A 22,348-nucleotide genomic window follows, 5' to 3' on the forward strand; every position below is an offset into this window, starting at 1 on the left:
ACATGAACTGAGGCAAAGTGAAATAAGCAAAACCAGGAGAACATTATACATAGTAACTACAATATTGTATGATAATCAACTGTAAATGACTTAGCTATTCTCAGCAATACAATGATCCAAGACAAAGGATTCAAGATGAAAAATGCTATCCACCTCTAGAGAAAGAACTGATGGAGTCTGAATGAAGACTGAAGCAGACTATTTTTTACTTTCTCCATTTTTTTGTGGGGATTTTTTGGTCTGTTTTCTTTCACAATATGACTAAATTGGAAACATGTTTTGCATGACTGCACATTTATAACCTATATCAATTGCTTATGGTCTCAGAGAAGGAAGGAGAGAATTTGGAACTCAAAATTTTAAAAAAATAGTATCAAAATGGTTTTTACGTACAAATGGGAACAAATAAAATACTGTTAAAAAAAAAGACATATGAAATGATGCAAAGTGAAGTGAACAAAGCCAGGAGGTCATTGTACATGGTAACAGCAATACCGTACAATGATCAACTGTGAATGACTTAGTTATTTTCAGCAACACGATGAACCAACACAATACGAAGGACTTATGATGAAAAATGTTATCCACCTCTAGAGAAAGAACTTGTGAAGTTTGAATGCAATGAAGGTATACTTTCTAAACTTTTTAATTTTTGTTGGTTTTTCTTTTCTTTTTGGTCTGTGTAACATGGCTAAGTGCTTGCCTTGTCAAGAAGTAGGAAGGGGAGGGAAGGAGATAATTTGGAAAATTTTGAAAACTTACAATTATTAAAAATTATAAAAATCAGATGTTAATTTGTTTTATATGTAACTGAGAAAAAATAAAATAAAAACATTCTTTATAAAATCTGTCTTAGACACTTAAATATTATGTAAGTATTTTAAGAAGATTATTTTATCTTACATCTGTAAGCAGAAAATTTTTCACACTTCCTTGTTTGTCTTCACTCTCTGAGGTATGTAAGTTCAAAAGGTGATGATTTTGTTGACTGCAACCATGTGGTCAATAGATTCCAAGAAGCAGTAGTTATTAAAGATTTTTCCATTAGGGCTATCCTCTGGGAAAAAACGGAAACATTGCTATGTGAGAACTGAGAGTTGAGTTCAAATGCCAGCTTATTGCTCTTTGGATCTGTATTTAGCCTCTGGTTTGGGAGGTGAGGATGGAGTAGAGAAATTTTGAGTAATTTTTACAATTCTAAGTTACACTAGCAAATTTCAGCACCGAATGGATCCAAATTGTTTTTTGGGTTTCTTTGTATGCTTTTTTCCACCCTCAGTCACCGAATAGCAATAACCTTACTATGAAATGTGATGGTAGAAGAGGAGTTCTAATTGAATTTAAAAGTACACCATACAAATGTCTTTTTTTTTCTAAGCTACATCATAGTCTTAGGGAGGTACAAAAAAAAGAGCGTATTAGGTTTCCTCTCCCCCTCAATTACAGCACTCCCTCAGGTATGAGAGCTGAACTTGAAATCTAAGCTTTAAAACAAAGAAAAGAAATCATTAGAAATGCCTCCTTATGAAGAGAAACATCTAATAGTACGCCGGAATTTCTTTGGCTTGGAACACTGGCAGGTTTTTTTATTTGCTTCTTGTTAAAACATTAATGCTTTTCGGCTTTTCCAATCATTAACAGTTTCATCTTATGGCTCCCTACGGAGTTACAAGCTGATAAAATTGTTCAGTACTCCTCAAACAAAGAGCTAACATCAGAGAGGTTTCTCAATAAAAGCTGCAGAAGGGGCCTGTTCTATCACCTGATGCTTTCCCCCAATCTTTCAATTCTCTTATGCATGCTACTTAGAATCTAATTCCCAGACAGCTATGGCAGGAACAGAAAGCATTCTATCTACAACTAAGACTAAACTACTGTAAAACTTTATTACTTTTAATTAATGCAATCCCCAACTGTGCTAAATCACTCTTCTAACTCTTAAAGGAAATATTTCCATGTAAGGAATTCCTGTTCCAGCATCTGATTTCACAGTCCTAGTTTTCCTTCTTTTCTTCAGATGGTTTCTGAATATGCAAGACAATAGTTTTCTTGCACTCTCCTGCTACAGTCCTTCTGTAGCATCAAACTGTCTTTAGGGTACTCTTATTGGATATGCGGCCAACAATTCAAATACATGATCTAAACTGACTCTTCATTTTTCCCTCTATGACAACTCTCTTCATTCCCTACATCTTGCATGTCATCACATTCTGTTAGTTTTCCCTTCAGTCAGTCCTTTCTCATCCACTTTCACTAACATCATCCTAGTTCAGGCACTTATTTCCCATCAGGACACTACAATAGCTATCGCCTTGGTCTTTCCATTTTTATTGATTTGTCTTTTTCTAATCTAACTCAATGGAGTCGTTCCAGATTGTTTGTTCAGTCATTTTTCAGTCATGTCCACTTTTTCATCACCCCACTTGGAGTTTTCTTCACCAAGATACTGGAGTGGTTTGCCATTTCCTTCTCCAGCTCATTTGAGAGATGAGGAAGCTGAGGCAAATAGAGTTATATGAGTTGCCCAGGGCCACACAGCTGGTAAGTGTCTGAGGCCAGATTTGAACTCAGGAAGATGAGTATTCCTGACTCCAGGACCAGCACTCTATCCACTGTAGCACCACCTAGTTGCTTATTCCAGATTAATTTTCCTAAAATACTACTTTACATCACACTTAGGAACCTACAAAGACTCCTCGATTTCTAAAGAATAAGTCAAAAACTTTTATTCAGACATTCAAGGCCTCTCATAATCTGTATCCTCTTTACCCATCCAACCACGTCTTTTCAGCACTCATCCCTGCTATAGCCAGAATGATCTCTTTTCTATTCATTGTACAAGGCATGTTTAGTCTTGCCTAAAACCATACTTTCCTCAAGGAGTGAATCACAAAATCATAAGGACTAGGGCCAGTTACAAATTGTTATTACATTATTTACCCTCACTGCATTAAGGCAATCCTTTTACAGCCCCCCACCCCTCACAAATGATTCTCTGTCCTACTCACTAGAGTTACTATGTCAAAGCATTGCAACTTTCTTTGAGCTTTCCATGCATCCTTCTCCCCATCCCTTCAGCAGAGGGCCTGGTCTCACATTTATTCCAAATAAATAAAATTGTGACTATTATCTGAGAGCTCCCTCTTCTCTCCTGCTCCTTATCTCATGTCACTTGTGACTCTCCCACCCGTTCCCCCATTATTTCTTCCTTCACCCTTGTGTCACCTACAAGGTGGTCTTTCTCCTTGCCAAGACAAACCTCTCTACATAACTCATGATCCTAATCTATCTTCTTTAACAGATTGGCCCCTTTATCCTACTCCTCTAACGTTCAATATTTCCGTATCTACTGGCTGTCTCTCTACTCCCTATAAACGTGCTAATGTCATTCTATCCTCAAAAAAATCTTCACCTGATCTAGCCATTCCCACTAGCTATCACTCTAAATCTCTCTTCCTTTACATGATTAAACTCGATAAAGCTTCCAACTTCATTATTCAAGTGAATGAAGCTGTCCTCTCTGAAGTTACTAGTGATCTCTTAATCACCAAATTTAATGACCTTTTCTCAGTCTTCATTCTTCTTGATCTCTATGCAGCCTTGAACACTGTAGATCACTCTCTTTTTCTCTAAGTTTTTTTTTAATATTGCTTTCTCCTGGTTGTCCTTCTACATGTCTGACCACTCCTTTTCAGCTTCTTTTACAAGATCTTCCTTTATGTCACACCAACTAATTAGAGAACCCCCCAAGGGTCTGCCTTGGACCATCTTCTTTTGGCCCTTTTACACTCTTTGTCTTGAGAACTCATCATCTCCCTTGGGGTCAACTGTGATTTTTATGGGGACGACCCTCAGATCCATTTTCCAACTTCTCTCCTCATCTCTCGTCTAGAATCACCACATGCTCACTGGACATCTCCAATTGGATGTCCTGCAGCCATTTCAAAATGAACATGTCTACAATGGAACTCATCCTCTCCTCCTCTCCTCTCAATACTCTGTTTTTGAACCTCCCTAATATTATCAAGGATACTAGTATCCTCCCATTTCTTCAAATTCTCAAATTCATCATCCTTGACTCCTCATTTTCACTCAACTCACATATACAGTCTGTCACCAAGTGTTGTCATTGCTACCTTCACAACATCTCTCATAATATCTCTTTTTTCCCCTCCAATTACAAAACCATCAGTCATGTACAAGCCTTAATCACCTTATGCCTGGACTACTGAAAGAGATTATTGGTTGGTCTCTCTGTTAAAAATCTTTCCCCACTCCTGTCCATTCTCCATCTGGCTGATCTCCTTCAAATGCAGACCTGACCACATCACTGCCCTATTCAACAAACTCCATTAACTGCCCCCCCCATTCAAAGTATAAAATCTTCTGTTTGGCTTTTAAAGTCCTTCACAATCTGCCAACCATTAACCTTCATAGTCTTATGGTTTACCCTTATCCAACTCCAGTGCGCTGGCCACATTGTTTGAACGTAAAATATACACTTGCCAAAAAGACCATTTTATGGAGAACTCACACAGGGCAAATCTCATATGGTGGTCAGAAAAAGCAATACAAGGATACTCCCATGGTCTATCTTAAGAACTTTGGAATTGATTGTGTGACATGGGAGACACTGGCCTGGGACTGCCCAGCAGAGAAGGTGCTGTGCTCTATGAGCAAGGCAGAACTAAAGTAGCTCAAAAGAAATGCGAGATGAGCAAACATAGAGAATCCACCCCAAATATTCACATGGATTATTTGTGCCCAACCTGTGGTAGAACATTCTGAGCTTGTATTGGTCTGAGCAGCCACAGTTAGACACACTGTAACTTGACTCGAGCATATTGATGTCATTTTGGTCCTCTTTGAGAACAAAGGACAACAGCCAATCCATGGACTTTAAGATTCAGTAACACTGGTCTTCTTGCTGCTCATGTCACAAGTCATTCCATCTCTTGACTTGGTATCTTCTCATTGAATGTCCCCAGACCCTGCCTTAAGAACTACCGCTAGCCACTGCTAACCTTCCCTCTGAGAGTACCTCTAATTTATACTGCATGTATCTTATTTGTATATGGTTCCTGCATATAGAATGAATTTGGACATCTTTATAAATTGTAGACAAATAGGCCCATTATAGTCATCTAGTCCAAACATTCCCTTCATTTTTACATATGAGGGAATAAGTTTAGAGAGGTAAGGAGACTCATAGATGATTCTGCAAGGATAAATAGCAGAGATAAGATATGATCCCAAGACTTCTGGCTTCAAACCTTTTATTTATAAAAATTCTGGTAGCTAAAAAAGGGCTTTTATTTATAATATATATTACATTATGAAAAGTAATACTAAGCTGAAGTAGCTGAGAAAAATATTCTCATAAATAGGAAATAACCTTATAAATAAATAAATTGTGTTGTTGGTACATCTTTATTAAATTTCAAGCAATACTTCCCACAGTAAGTGTACATTAATTGAGAGTTTTAAGCTATGGAGAGGCTCTTCAGAAAACATTAATTTACTTTAAGCAAATACTTTCTCATTCCAAAGTACTTCCCAATAATTTACTTCCCAAACTTGCCTTCTACTTCACAAAAGAAAAATTAACATGACTTCAAAAAGCAGGCAAATCCTATAAACAATTAAAATCACCAAATATTTCCTGATGTCAGGAGAAAATAAGAGAGGAACATTCAGCATGTTGAGTGGACACCTGATGGTAGGACAGACAAAAATGGAGCAAGATGGGCTGTGATTTGCTTTACCAAAGGGAACTTCTAAATTCATGACATCACTGATCCATTTGATTAGTTGAACATTTAAGTATTTCTTGAAGTCCTAGGTATGGAATCAGAGGACCTGGTTTCAAATGTTCTGCCAAGTATTGCCTGTATGATATTGGGTAGATAAACTTTATGGGCCTCAGTTTCCTCACCAGTAGGTGAGCTTTCTGATCCCTTTCAAGCTCTAAATCTAAGATCCTATGTACTATTTATATGATATTTTTCCTGATTGGTGCTAAAAAAGGCTCAATAACAACATAATGTTGATGAAATATCACAATAAATAAGCACAGATCTAGAAATATTCCTTAGCTTTAGGAAGAATCAGATCACAAGAAAATAGGCTTCTATAAATTCCTTAATTAAAATATTTAAAGTATTAAGTGTCTAAGACATGTAAAGCACCATCACCATGCTGGGCACTAGCAATACAAAAATGAAAACTGAAATGGCACATTCTCTCAAAGAGGTTAGACTCGTTTGGGGGAAGGCAGGCAGGGTATACATGCACAAATAAATATAAGTTGGAATGTAGGGAGGAGAGAGATGCAAATTGCTCTAGAAAAATGTGTGAAGGGAGGGACTGCTTTCAATTATGAGAGAATCAGAGGACTCATGGAGAAGATGGTGTCTGAGTTGGGCTTTAAAGGAAAAGAAGGATTTCAATACGCAGAAAAGAAGAAGGGGTGTATCCAAGAACAGGAGACAACTTGTGCCAATGAAAGAAAGTGAGAAAGTTTCAGCTGAAAGTCCAATATGGTCAGAATGTATACTGAAGTATGGCATAATGGGAAATACAGCTAGAAAGGTAAGCTAGACTCAGACTTTGGAAGACACTAAATTCAAGGATAAGGGGTTGATGTTTTATTATATAGGTAACAGGTAGTCACTAAAGATATTTGAGTAAGGGAGTTCCAGAGACCTGTGCATTAGGAAGATTATTTTGACATCTGTGTGAAAGATGAATTAAATAGGTAAAGATCTGGAGGCAGGAAAACAAGTTAAACTCATCCTGGTGAGAGTTGGTCAATCAAAAACAATTACTAAGCACCTACCAAGGGCCAGGCACTGTGCTAAGAGCTGGGGACACAAAGAAAGGTAAAAGACAGCCTCTGTTCTCAAGAAGTTCACAGTCTAATGAAGGACACAATATGGAAATTACTAATAGAATGCATGAAAATGAAGGAATATATGTGGAAGACACTGGCAACTGATGAGGTATGGGAAGCGAGGGGGGGACAAAGAGTCAAAAATGATAGAATGTTCAGCCCATGTGACAGAGATAATCTAATCCAATTTCCTTATTTTTTTCACACGAGGAAAACTAAGTCTTAGAGATGAAAAGTCCTCAAAGTGCCATAGGTAATAAGAGGCAGGGCTCAGGTTTAATCCCCATCTCTTCAAAATGCAAGTTCAGTGCTCTCTGTACTATATCTCCTCAAGATTTTTGATCCTGGGTCACTGGGAATGGCGATTTGTAGGTGGATGCTAGGAGATGATGCAGAGTGAAGACAAAGAGGAGGAGTTTTGTTTCAGATAGGCAGAGTTAGTGGTATGGATAGGGACATCTAGGTAGATACATCCAGCAGGCAAATGGAGATGGAGAATTAGTGCTCAGCTTAGAGACTGGTGCTGGATACATACACGTACACATATATCTGAACTTGGCATTGGCTCTCAGAAGTGACATATGAAGCCAACAGCTTGTCTGATGTCACTATCCATTCAGGCTAATTTCTTATACCTTTCAAATATACAGAGCAATAAAATCACAATTGATGATTGGAATGTTAACCAGGAGGCACTGCAAGAGACTTTATGATCAGTGTACTTATTAAGGCAAGAAAGTGACTGATGTCTTAGTTAAGCAAAAAATTAAATGACTCTTGGGTATTCTAGATAATAAATGGTTATGTTTGGAATACCAATTTTATATGATGAAAATCTATCTAAGGATGCAAACTTCTTAAAAGATATGTTGCTCTGGACCACTTGAATAACTAGGCACTATTTCAATGTCTAAATGCATCAAGCACAATATATATACTTTGCAGTAACAGAAACAAGAATAAATGGTCTAAAAAAGAGGAAAGACTAAACAAAAGATAAAATGTAAGGCTGCAAACCTCAAATCATAAAATCAATAATATCTCAAATTACTAGGAATACTAACTCAAAACTAAAAAAAAAACCTTATCAGAATAAACAATAAATTTTTAGATACAATTAATCCCCTTAAGGAATTAGTGAGCCAATTGAAGAAGAATGAACTAACAGAGAGAAAAAAGTTCTAATAACACTTCCAAAAATAAAGAAAAAAATTGACCATATGAAGGGTGTGGTACCAAGTGATGAAATGTCAGTCTTCTGGAGAAATCCCAAAATCTCATTAACTTGAAAGTGATTTTCTAACACACAGACAAAAATTATACAGGCAAAATCACAGAGATTCTACCTACTGAAAGGTGGGTTACTTAAGCTATCAAAGAAGTGAATAATTAGAAAATATCAGATTCACTGTAGAAGAATTTCTGGTACAAAAAACACACCAGAATGTATCATAGATGCTTCAAGTACAAACTGCAAACCTAAATTAATCTTTATTTCGTCTGGCAATAATAGAAGGGATAGTGAAAATATCAATACTTGTAGTTTAAATGTGTTAAGTGCTGCTGAATGCCCTTGCATCTCAAAGAGGTTATTTGACCTATTAGAACTGAGATATACTTGGTTTTCACACAGATATAGATATAGATAAAATGTATACTCCTAGCATAACGTTCATTTCTTCACAATTTGACCTTAACTAACTTTTCCAGGTTCATTCTTTACACATGATGCTCTTTACTGTCTCCATGCTTTTTCATTAACTGTCCTTGCCATGAAATGAGCTCCTTCTTCACCTCTACCTCACAGAATCCCTGACACCCTTCAAGCCTGAGCTAAGACAATGGCCTTCTCCTTGAAGCCTTTCTTGACCCCTCCAACCAAGAGCACCCTCCTTCTTCTAAGCTACCTTGTATTTGTCTATGTATATGTATACATATGCATACTATGTATGCATATACGTTAGTGTGTGTATATTTATTTTATATACAGTTATATATGAATGTATTGCCTTCCCTAATAGAATATAAACTCCTTGAGAGTGGGGTATGGGGTCATTTTTGTCTTTGGTACCACCAGTGTTTAACATAGTATATGCCATATAGAGGAACTTAATTCCTATTCATTGGCTGATAACTGTTTAATAAATGTCTGTTGAATTTTGGTGAATCTTACAGAATTGTTGAGTCATGAGGACTCAAAATCCATCAAATCATTTCCCTGATTTTATTTATTCTGTAAAACAAAAATTTATTCTACTGTGTTGTCCATAAAGTTTTCATTCATTAGACCTGGGGATGCAACTATGATGCTGAATAAGGCACTTAATAGGAAATTTCAATTAGATGACTAAAACCAGTTTTTAGCTCTAAAAACTTATGCCTTGATGATGATCTCAAGAGCAGATACCTATATATTTTATATCATCACATGAAACCATTCTAAATTTTTTAAAATGAATTTTCTTAGTATGATTTCAAAATTTAGTTTCTTCATTTTGCAGAATAATTTTTGTATCTTCAAACTCAGACATCTGTGCGACAACAATACTTACAGGGGCACATATCTGACTCAAATAGGAAAGGGTTGTCTCTGAATTCATCATGGTCCAAGAATAATCATCTCATCTCACTATTGACATATTATTCAGGTCATCTTTTCTACCAGAAAACTCTAAGGTAAATTAAAAAATTAGACTATTGTGGGATAAATCATCTAATTCTATAAATGAACTTGATCTAGAAACAACTGGAGTGGTATCATGAAAAAATTCAAATCTAGAGGAAAGTATTTGTAGGGTTGACTAATACATGACTCTTCTTGAAACTCTACAACTAAATACACTGAGAAAGTCCTTAGATTAATTACAAATCTTGATACAGAGGTAAAGTGATTTCATGAGAGAGCTTTGTAAATATCTCTCACTCAGTCTTAGAAGGAAGTATCTAAGCATGGAAACTGACATGAGACTGGTCTCACCTTATTGGGATTTGGACACTAGAGCCAAACCCATTTCATATAAGCACAAATTCACATGACTTTAAATCATAATGGACTCTCATCTGTTTCCTCATTAGAACTTTTGTTACTAGTGGTGGTTGTATCTGAGAGACATATAGACCGAGTAAAAGTGTTGAAAACTATGCTATAAAATAAAATTTTATATTTATCCAATACCATTCATTCAAGGAGTTCAAAGTGAATTTCACATTTAACTTAGCCTAGGATTTGGCTATAAACTGGATATTAAACAAGCTGGGTTCTAATTACATCGCAAACACATATTTGCCCTGTGGCCTGGGGGAAGTCATTTAATCTCTCTGTATATCATTTTATCCATAAGTATTAGAAGAAAGAATATTTTTCTAGAGTAATTATCTTTTAAAAAATTAGCTGATGCTTTTTGTTTGTATGTCACATTTACTTCCAAACATCCTCCGTCTCTTCAAAAAGCCATCTTTTGTAACAAAAATTAGACTAAAAAGAGAAAAATGGCAGATAAGCAAAAGCAACATGCGGACCACATCTCGCAGTATATGCCATATTCCACACACTAACCCCCACCTCTAAAATGAGGGGAAGAAGAAACATTTTTTCAAATATATCTACTGGAACAGGAAATGGAGAAAAAGAACTAGGGGAATGTCAAAGATATATTTTCCTTACTGCAACAGAAAATTTGACCACAAAACAACAGGTAAAGTTTCATTATAAATTTTCCTCATGCATTAAATGGCATCACTGTTTTCTTCTTCTTTAAACTCAAGATTAAACGAGTAAATTCTGTCTAGTCTCTAAAGAGGCAATATATTTCCTTGAGAATTTTAAGAAAAATCAAGACTCAAAAGGTCTTAATGTCGATCTCCTTAGAGAAGACATATTGTAATCGCACAGCCATGCTTCTATTAATCATAATACATGTTTTCATGAATAGTTAAAAGCATTTGATTATTCTTCTATTAAAGATCAGTCATCAATCCCATGCTAATTATCAAGTAACACCCATGACTTGGAAATGAGAAAATCAGGATAAACAAAAAGGGTTTTAAGAATATTATTTCTCCTTGATAAAATGGAAACAGCTCAGTACTATGAAGAGAGTGCTGAATTTGGATTCAGAGGGATCTTCATTTCAATCCCAGCCCTACCACTTGCTACATGACCATGATCAAGTTATTAATTTCTTTGGAGCTCAGTTTCTTCATCTGTAAAATGAGGGAGTTGGATTAGATGACCTTTCAGGTCCCTTCCAGTTCTAATTCTATCATCCTATAATCTGATTTCCTCTCGTTCTAAATCCAGGATCTAAGATTATTATCAATACTAACCTATCAGAGCTAGTTCTTACCAGGCACTTTACCTGAGGCAGCCCTTGAAGAAACTGCTAGATAACTAAGAAAAAAAGAAATATTTACATTCAAAATGCACTTGGGTTCTGCAACTTGTTTATCAAACTACTTTATATGAAGTATGGCCTTTAATCCATTTTCATTTGCCTCTAAAAAACTTAATAAAGACTAATCCACCTTCACTGTCCTTCTGATGATCACCTAGTTCTTTCAGTAAAGTGATGGACATACTAGGGAAAATGTTTGCTCACTAAATGCAACAAGCTTTGTCTTTTAAGATACTGGAGTACAGAAAAAGCAGCTTTGTAACACTATGACACTGTAATTATTGGCATGGTTATATTCAAATAATATTCCATTCACTCAAGATGTACTTGAAGTAAAATGCATTTTTCCCCCTTCCAAAGAGCCTGAATGAACCAGAAGAAATACTTCTGACTAGCTGATCAAAGTTAACAGTTTAAAAGTCTGTCTTTTATATAAGGATTGTTCAATAGGAAACCTCCAGGTGGATTTCAGATAAGACAGTATTACTATTCACTGCTGACAAGTTACTTCAAAAAATATTTCTAAAGGCTTTTCAATAATGCTAAAGAATTTACTGTACAAATATGCTACAAAAGAGAAAAAAAGTAGAAAGGGAACACCCACAGGAACATTTACCTTCCACTGCTCTTTTGAAGAAAACTTTGCAGCTGCCACAGGTCACCACCCCATAATGACATCCTGAAGCTTCGTCCCCACACACCAAACATATTTTAGAAGGTCTTGAAGATGTAGTAGAGACACTTCGTAAAGAAGAACTGTAAAAAACAAAACAAGATTGAGATTATATGAACTGTAACATTATGGCATAATTGTGTGAAAGAAATGCTTTGTAAATTAGGTCCAGGAAGTACAACATGGTGTCTTGAAAGAGGACTAGATAGAAGCAGAAGCTTGGCTATACACAAGGGTCACCTCAACTAAAGTGTGTTTTCCTCACCTTTTTATCTTTTTATCGTCTAGCTTAAAAAATTGTTGTGAGAATCACATGAGAGTGGATACAAAGTACTTTGAAAACCTTAACGTTCTACATAATTGTAAGCTTCTATTATTAGTTGGTAGTTTGGGCTTTCTCAATAGTGAATTGTAAAGTCAGAAGGAAATCCTCAGGATTCCTAGGTCTCTAGAGGAATAAAATCTTGTATTGCTGGGTTTGAAAGAGGTCACTAGAAAGGACTGGACTACCACTTCCCTGAGTTGGAAGAAAGACAGACTGACAGGAAGGTTTGGAAAGAGAGGAAAATACAAGAAACATGGGTCAAATTTAAAATAGGATAGAGAGGGGAAAATTGTGGCATATTCACATTGAACCTAACTGCGGTACGCTCACACTGAACTTAAGATCTAAACTTTTTTTTTTTGTTTTGTCTAGTTACTTCAGTCAACAATAATTTGTTAATCACTTACTAAGAGCCAGTTGTTTGTATAATTGTATAAAGTAGATTCAATTATGGTTTTGTGATATACTCAACACTTCTCACATGTGTTCTATTGACTTTGTGCTTATAACATTACTATTTAATTTGCCCAAAGTGGAACTCCTGCACAGTAATTTTAAATAAGTATAAGTTAAACTTCCAAATTTGCAAATGGCATCTCAAATTCACATTTAAAATTCAGCTCATCACACAGTCCATTCCTTCTAGCTTCCTTATTTCTGTTGATGACAAAAGGCTTAAAATCTTAAGAGTCACCTGATTCCCCCTTCAACATCACTCCCATCCAATCAAATCCTAATTCCTGTTGATTCTATGACCACAATATTACTGTCACTTATCTATTTATTTCTACTCATACTGTTATGGACTTAGTTCAAACTCTCATTTATCTAGGTTATTTTAATACTCTCCTAACTCATTTCATGACCTTTAATTTCTCCCTTATTCACTCCATCCTTCACTCAGATACCAATATAATTTTCTGTCATTCATTTAATCCTTCTGTGACCTCTCAATGCCAAAAGAATAAAAGCCTTAGCCTGGTACTTAAGGTTCCCCACAATCAGTATAGAACATATCTATTCAGCCTTATTCCATATTCCTCCCCTTTATAATTCTGTATTTCCCCCAGATTTTGGCTATTCTTCAATCTCATTCTCTCACACATATCATTATCATACATAGACCATGTCCCATGCCTAGTTCTCTCATCCTCTCTGTCATTTGAAATCTTACTCTCATCTCTAATGCAGATGAATCTACGTATCCAGTACTCAACTCTCTCCTGAATTCTAGCTCGTGGTCTCTAGCTGCTGCTGGATGTCCCACAGGCATCTTCACATATCTAAAACAGAACTTATTACCTTCTTTCTTGCATTCTCACTCAATTTTGTCCAGGGTACCACCTTATTTCTAGGCACCCAGGTTTGCAACCTTCACTCTTCACTCTCACTCACCAACCCCTCCCCTCCATTCCCTCCACACCAAGCCTAATTAGTTGCTAACTTACTTTTTAAATATCCATCCCCTCCCTCTCTACTCATGCCATAACTATCCCTAGTTCAGGCTCTTACCACCTCTCACTTGAATTCGTGCAGTGGTCTCCTAATAATCTCTCAAATGAGATAATATTTGTAAAGCGCTAAACATAGTAGGCACTATAATAAATGCTTATTGCCTTCCCACAAATACATCTCTCAACAAGCCTCTCTGACTGTAATCCATTTTCAACATAGCTGCCAAGTTAATATTCCAAGGGTGCTGCTCTGACGATGTCACTTTCCTGCTAAAGAAGCTTTGGTAGTTAGCTCTCCATTGCCTTTGGAAAATATGAAATCCTATGCTGGGCATTTAAACCCCTTTACAATTTGTCTCTGGACTTGTTTTTCAGCATGATTACACAATATACCTTCTCACACACTCTACACTCCCCCAACCTTGCCTACATCCTAGTGAATAGAAGACTCTCCCTTCCTAACCTCTTGAAACCCTTATATCTCTTTAAGACTAAACTCGTATGCCACCTTCTTCAAAAGGCCCTTTTTGATTCCCCCAATTGTTAAAGCCTCCTCCAACCAATGCCCATTTATTTAGTAAATATCTCACAATGACTACACTTTACATAGTGTACCCTCCACAACAGATCTAAGTTTCTTGAAAGCAGGAACTGTCACTTTTTAATCTATCCTCTCAGATTCCAGCACAGTGGCAAACACATGTGGAGAGCTTAATAACAATTCCTGTTTGATTTCTCTTCAAATCCCAGGTTAGGTGCTAACTCCCCCATTAAGTCTTCTCAGATGACTTTCACAGATTCTTTTCTCTGTCTAGACCCCTCCCTCCCTCCTTGGCTCTTACCACATTCCACCTGGTAGAATACTTTTTACATATCTTGTCACACCTATTGGACTATCAGTTTTCTAAAGGTGGAGACTGACCATCTTTTTTATTTCTCTGTAGCACCTAGCTCAGTGACTTGCAGGTGTAGTTACTTCTGAATAAATATTGCTGAATTGAATTAAAACTTCACAATTTTACCAGTCCTTTACTTTGGACTTGGATACTTGAGAATATCAGACCCTGGTTACCAAATAAACCAGTTTTTACTGTCCTTACCAAAAAGAAATTCTACTGTCATGAAGGATTTCATGACAAAGTTTTATCTGGAGCACATTTTATATTTTAATGAAAATATACAATAAAACAACACATTGATAATCACTACTTTCCTTGGGACAAAACTTAATAAACATGCTACTCTACTCTCAAATAACTTTAGGTTATTACCCTGAATCCAGCTATCATTAAATAAGACTATTTTTTATTTCAAATGTATGTCTTTGAAAAAATAGCATTCTATTTTAATGATCAGTTTCTGATAACAAATGCTCAAAATTGATCATTTCTCTTCTTATGTTTTCCTCAACAAATATGATTTTACATCAACTTGTTGCTGCACTGGGATAATTATAATTACAATGGAATCTGACTTATTCTTCAATATTATGAGAATAAAAAAACTGTAAACAATTTATTTACAAACAACGAAGAGACTGCCATATACATGGCATTCAAAGAATGAAACATAAATAGGTAATATAAATACTTGTCCAAATTAAATGGATTAGGCCACATGAATCCCCACCCACCCCCACCCCCTCCACTTCTCATAACTTCTAACAACAGAATAACAGTGTTTAGTTCTTTACTTTGAAATCATACTACTAATCTCATTATATTAGAACATAAGTTTAGAGAATGCAGACAGTGCTAATGAGGCCAGGGTTACAGGTTCAATCCCCATATGGTTTATTTAGCTTGGCACAGTAAAAACTGTTCTATGACCACAAACTGTACTCTGAAGCTCAACCAGCTGTCTTACAAATATAAATCATTATTCACAAGGGAGACTGGGCAACAAAGTGTGAATAGCTCAGCACAATACATCACCATTCCAAAAAAAAAAAAATATCCAGAAGTACAGTATTTGTTGATACTGGGTCAGATAGGTTGTTCTTACATATGAAGAATAGCACACATTGTAGGCCACATATTTTAAATAAATCTATTTTTACATTTTAAGGAAAAATAAGTTTAAATGTATTAAGATATTAGGCATTTCTTTCAAAAATATCATAAGCCTTTCATGAGTATTTTATATCAAATATCAAAATGAACTATTACATGAAATTCATGGTCAGTTTATAGTGTATTTGGGGTCTTGGAGTGGAGAAAAGAGCAAGCCTAAGATACCAATTTTAAATTGGTACATTTTAAATGATGAAGGATTTCATGACAAAGTTTTATCTGGAGCACATTTTATATTTTAATGAAAATATACAGTAAAACAACACATTGATAATCACCACTTTCCTTGGGACAAAATTTAATAAACATGCTACTCTACTCTCAAATAACTTTAGGTTATTACCCTGAATCCAGCTATCATTAAATAAGACTATTTTTAATTTCAAATGTATGTCTTTGAAAAAATATCATTCTATTTTAATGATCAGTTTCTGACAACAAATGCTCAAAATTGATCATTTCTCTTCTTATGTTTTCCCCAACAAATATGATTTTACATCAACTTGTTTCTACTTTCCTATAATTTCACTGGTGCAAGCCCTCCTTTCTGTCAATGCAGATCACAATCCTATAAGGCCACAAGGTACAGTGTGAAATGCCATGCCAGCTTTTTAATTTTTGAAACAAGTTGTGTTTTGATCAGTATTTTATACCATAAAAATAAATAACTTTATATTCAATATAAAGGGATCAGGAGAGAAGCAAAAAAATAGGCTACAATGAAGACCCCAAATAACAAAAAATCCAGTATTTTTTCTCTTTCATTTGTCAGAAAATATGACTTTTAGTCCTGGTTCTGCTACAGATTAAGTGGGGTGGACTCTGATCAGTTGGGTGACCTCTAAACATCCGTTTTCTCATCTGTTTTAATAAATAACGACAACAACAACAATAGCAAAAGTAAATAAACATTTACATAATACTTTAAAGTTTGCAAATGGTTTTATACTTGTAATAGGTGTGGGATAAATCTGATGTGGACCCGAGAACACCCCGTTCTCCCATCTTTAATCTCTCTAGCCTCTTCCCTCCTGTCTGCAAATCTCTTGAGATTTCTCCCTTCCTTAGGAAAACAAACATTTCCATAACCCCAAATTATTATCCTATATTTAATTCTTCCTTTCATAGGTGAACTTCTAGGATTTATTTCTCTTTTTAATATTTATTTATTTTTAGTTTTTGACATTCACTTCCACAAGATTCTGAGTTCCAAATTTCCTCCCCTTCCCTCCCCTCCCCCCACCTCAAGACAGTGTGCAATCTGGTATAGGCTCTACATGTACAATCATATTAAACATATTTTCATATCAGTCATGCTGTAAAGAAGAATTAGAACCAAAGGGAAAAACCATGAGAAAGAGAAAACAAAACAAAACAAAAAAAAAGAGCAAATACTATCCTTCAATCTGCACTCAGACTCCATAATTCTTCTGGATGTGGATAGCATTTTCCATCATCAGTCTTTTGGAGTTGTCTTAGATCTTTTCATTGTTGAGAATTAAGTCTATTAAAGTGAGTCAGCACACAATGTTGCTGTTACTATGTATAATGGTCTCCTGGTTCTGCTCACTTCACTCAGCATCAGTTCATGTACGTCTTTTCAGGTTTTTTCTGAAGTCTACCTGCTCATCATTTCTTACAGAACAAAAGTATTCCATTGCATTCATATACCACAACTTGCTCAGCCATTCCCCAACTGATGAGCATCCCCTCAATTTCCAATTCTTTGTCACCACAAAAAGAGCTGCTATAAATATTTTTGTACATGTGAGTCCTCTTCTCATTTTTATGATCTCTTTGGGATACAGACCTATTTCTAGGAATTGTTATACACTCAATGTCTCACCTTCTTTATGCCACATACACTTCTCAACCCTTTGTCATAATGCGTATAGACACATACCTCTACTGTACTATTCTACCCAAGGTTACCAAAAATCTCCTACCTGCAAAGTACAATAGCCTTTTGGGAGTTCCTCATATTTTGCCACTGCTGACCACCCACTTTTCCTGGATACTTTTTCTTCCTTTTCTTTCCTTTACTCTGTTCCCTCCTGGTTTTTCTACCTGTCTGAATGTTCCTTCACATTTTCCTTTGCAGGATCATCCTCTCTGTCATGTTCCCTAAACCTGGTATTTTACAAGGTTCTATCCTGGATATTCTCTTCATCTCTCTTGCTCAGAACTCCCTCACTCCTCATTTCCATCTCCTGGCTTCCTTCAAGTCTCAGCTAAGGTGGTGGTGTTGAATCATCTTTCAATCATGTCTAACTCTTCATAGCCCCATTTGATGCTTGCTTGGCAAAGATAATGAAGTGGTACATCATTTCCTTCTCAGCTTGTTTTACAGATGAGAAAACTGAGGCAAATGAGGTTAAGTGACTTGCCAAAAGACATAGCTTCCTTAGTTCAGGAGTAGCACTCCATTCCCTGCACTAACTAGCAGCCCCACTCAACTAAGGTCCAACCTTCTTAAAAACAAACAAACACAAAAACCCTCCTCAAAACACAAAAAACCCCTAAAAGCTTTTTCTAGCCTTCCTTAATCTTAATGCCTTTCCTCTGAGCTTATCTACAACTTACCCTGTATGTAGCTTGTTTAAACATAGCTATTTTCAGAATGTCTCCTCTCTTAAGACTGTGAGCTGCTCGAAAGAATAAATGGTCTTCTTTCTTTCTTTTTATCCCCAGCACTTGGCAGAATGATTGGCACATAGGAGGCATTTAATGAATGGTAGCTGAGTGACCGACTTCTCTGTCTACATTCTGCCCTATGTGATTTTATTACTTTCTATGATTTCAATTATCATCACTAGCTTTTTCTTTCCTGAATTACAGTCATCATTGCCTGATATTATTTTATCTGAAAGTCTCATCATCATATCAAGTCTAACATTCAAAACAAAACTTGTTTTCTTCTTCTTTTGCCCTTTTATACCTTCAAACTTTTCTATTCCTACTGCCGGTGTAATTTTCCCATTTAGTCAACCAAGTTGGAGGCATCTTTTCTCTCCCTCTTCTCATACCCAACCTATTGCCAAGTCTCATGAGTTTTACTCTAAAATATGTCATTTGTGTAGGTCCCTTTAATTACCTTCACATGACGGCTATTCTCGTTCAGGCCCTTACCTGTCCTAGACAACTGCCACAGTTTATTAATTGGTTTTCCTGCTTACATTCTACTGGTTTAACAGGCTTCATAGAACATTGATTCATTACTGTAAACATTCAGTGAGATCCACTCACATACTATACTGTATAAACATGTATGGAATACTAAAAATCAAAATCAGATTTTCTGTATACAACATATTAATTTTCAAAAGAAACTTAAGCACAATATATCCTTCTCAACTCATAAAACGAACTGAAAAACTCTTCTAGCAATTTTTTTGTGTTTTAAGTAAACTTGTTTGGACAACATATTTAACTTGAAATATCTAGTTCTAATTTCACTATTACGTTGTTATTTAGTGTGTACTATTTTAAAATACACACACATCTTCTTCATGCTAAATGATTCATTAGGGCTTTAACATAATTCATCACTAACTAGATTTCTTCTTTTTTCACAGTAATTTATAATGCACATAGGCATTAAATACAGGTTATAACCTCAGTTGGATGAATAAAGTCACACCTAAAGTTATCTGGCAGACATTGAAGATACTTTCTTACTAAGTTGAAAGAGACAAATAGTCTAGGAAATTGAAATTTTAAAGAACAATTACCAGTCATTTCCTTCCTAGGATACTCTTCATCTTTCTTAATATAGCAGTGTAAAACCACAATTCAGCACAGTTTATGCCATTAATAAAAATTTGGCAGAGGAACACCGCTTAATGAAGTACTATCTGGCTTTGAGGTATGTAATTTCTAAGACACAAGATTTCACTTAAATGAATTCAATTTACCTACAAATGACAACCATTTTCATCTAAAACCAAAACACCACCTTATACCTGAAATACAGTTTAAAGACAGTAAAATATTTTGAAGCAGAACAAAAAACAAAGGAAAAACAACAACAAATAGGGTAGGAATTGTTTGCATCTCCAGGAACTTCTATATCTACTACTAGACTTTATTTGAAACTATACCAATTTTCATTAAGTAGGAAGTCTTACTTTAACAACCATAGAAATGCTTTAGTCAAAGATAAAATCATTTGTTGTTGTGTCTAAATCAGCATCTGACTGAAATTTTTGCTATTATTAGGATAAAGAGTCAAACAGAGAAGCTAAACAGCTACTATCTATTTAGTAATTATTTCTACAAACATTGAGTGTCTGGTATGTACAAGGCACTGGTGGGGATTAGAAGAATAGATGCACTTTTAAAAAAAACCTCAAAGGAGTAGATATGTGGAGAGAGAGACTTTGGAACTCAAGATTTTGAAAAAAATGAATGTTAAAAATTGTTTTTTACATGGAATTGGGGAAAAATAAAATATTAAATAGATGTTTAAAAAATAAAATCCCCAAATTTATTATTTATTTTTAAATATCTTTTCTTTTTACATTTTGAGTTCTAAGTTATTTCCCTCCCCAACTCACTGAGAAGCAAGCAATATATCAATTATACATGTGAAATCATGTAAAACATATTTCCATATTAGTCATATTGTCAAAAGAAAAAGCAAGAAAATTATACTTTAATTTGCACTCTGTTCATCAGTTTTCTCTCTGGAGGTGGATAGTATTTTTTCCATCACGAGTACTTTAGAATTGTCTTAGATCACTGTATTGAGTAGCCAAGTCTTTCACAGTTGGTCAGTGATCTCCTGGTTCTTCTCACTTCATTTTACATCAGTTCACATAGGTCTTGACATGTTTTTTTTTTTTTTAATGAAACTACCATCCTTATTATTTCTTCTAGCACAACAGCACTCTACCACAATGCCATAACCTGTTCAGTCATTCTCCAAATGATGAGCATCCCCTCAACTTCCAACTCTTTGCCACCACAAAAAGAACTGCTATAAATAATTTTGTACACATAGGTCCTTTTACTTTTTCTTTGACCTTTTTGGGGTACAGACCTAGTAGTGATATTTTTGGGTAAAAGGATATGCAGTTTTATAGCCCTTAGGGCTTAGTTCTAAATTATTTTCCAGAATGATTAGAACAGTTCACCACTCCACCAAGAGGTTGGATACTTACTTTCTTTCATCACCTCCAGCTTCTGTCATTTCTGATAGGCATAAAGTGATATCTCAGAGCTGTTTTAATTTTCATTTCTCTAATCAATAGTGATTTAAAGCACTGTTTCATATGACTACAGAGAGTTTTGCTTTCTTCTGAAAATTTCCTGTTTATATCCTTCCACCATTTATCAATTAAGGAACGGCTCTTATTTTTATAAATTTGACTCAGTTCCCTATATATTTGAGAAATGAGGCCTTTATCAGGGAAACTTGTTGTAAAAAATTTTGGTATTACTTCATTGTTTATGGGATGTTATAGCAAAATATAGTTTCCCTGTGATCTATTTTTGCTTTGAGATCATGATTGCTATCCCTTCCTTTTTTTTTTTTTAGTTCAGCTGAAACGTATTCAATTCTGCTCCAGCCCTTTGCTTTAAATCTATGTGTGTTTTTCTGTTTCAAGTGTGTTTCCCATATGGTTGGATTCTGGTTTCTAATCCATTCTGCTACCTGCTTCCATTTGATGAGTGAGCTCATCCCATTCATCTCCATAGTTATGATGACTGTGCTTTTCTCTCTATCCTGTTTTCTTCTGTTTAATCTTCTCCCTCTTTTTATTCTATTCTTCCTCAAAAACCTGTTTTGCTTTTGATCACTATCTCCCATAATCTGCCTTCCCTTTTATAATTGCCCCCCACATCTCTTATCTTCTTCCCCTCCTATCTCCTTATCAGACAAGATAGATTTCTATGTGTGTGTGTGTGTGTATTCTTCTTTGAAGTACTTCCAATAAGAGTGAGGTTCTAATACTGCAAATGTTCGAACTCATATCTAGGTTTCTGCCTCTTGAATATTTTTTCTCCTATTCTATCACCTGCTCAGAGTGAAAAAGGTGAGTATGGGAGCTTGAACATGACACAAACTTGGAAGCTGACTATGATCAAAGCCCTTCATAACCTAGCCCTCTGCTACTTTTCCAATTTTCTTACACCTTACTCCCTGCCATGTACTCTTCCATTCAGTGATCTTGGTCTCCTGGCTGCTCTAACAACCACACTGTCTTTCTTCTGCTCTAGGAATTCTCTGTGCCTATTTCCTATGCCTAGAGTCCTCTCCCTTCTCATCTCCCCCTAGCAGTTTCCTTTGAATCTCAGCTGAAATACCATTTTTTACAGGATGCCTTTTCAAACCCTTCTTAATTTTAGTACGTTCCTTCTTTTAATTATTTCCTATTTATCCAGTCTATTTTTATACAATATATAGCTTATCTGCATATATTTTTGTCTCCCCCATCAGATTATGAGCACCTTAAGGACAGTCACTGTCTTTTGCTTCTTTTTGTATTTCTAGCATTCATCACAGTACTTGGCAAATAGTAGGCAATATTAAATG

The 22,348-nt window shown here is 35.5% G+C and overlaps 1 protein-coding gene across 4 annotated transcripts in view; it reads right to left on the reverse strand.

Annotated features, from left to right (window-relative positions):
- The window catches only part of NR3C2 (nuclear receptor subfamily 3 group C member 2), a 375,105-nt gene that overhangs the window by 160,710 nt on the left and 192,047 nt on the right, over nucleotides 1-22,348 (reverse strand). For 3 of the 4 annotated variants that reach the window (XM_027866801.1, XM_027866798.1, XM_027866800.1), the window contains exon 3: nucleotides 11,891-12,042. In XM_027866801.1, the coding sequence (XP_027722602.1) occupies nucleotides 11,891-12,042 (152 nt within the window). The remainder of the gene's footprint in view (nucleotides 1-11,890; nucleotides 12,043-22,348) is intronic. The other variant, XM_027866799.1, reaches the window with a different exon arrangement.

The sequence above is a fragment of the Vombatus ursinus genome, unplaced genomic scaffold (genome assembly GCF_900497805.2).
Source record: "Vombatus ursinus unplaced genomic scaffold, bare-nosed wombat genome assembly UNPS02014784.1, whole genome shotgun sequence".
NCBI lineage: Eukaryota > Metazoa > Chordata > Mammalia > Diprotodontia > Vombatidae > Vombatus > Vombatus ursinus.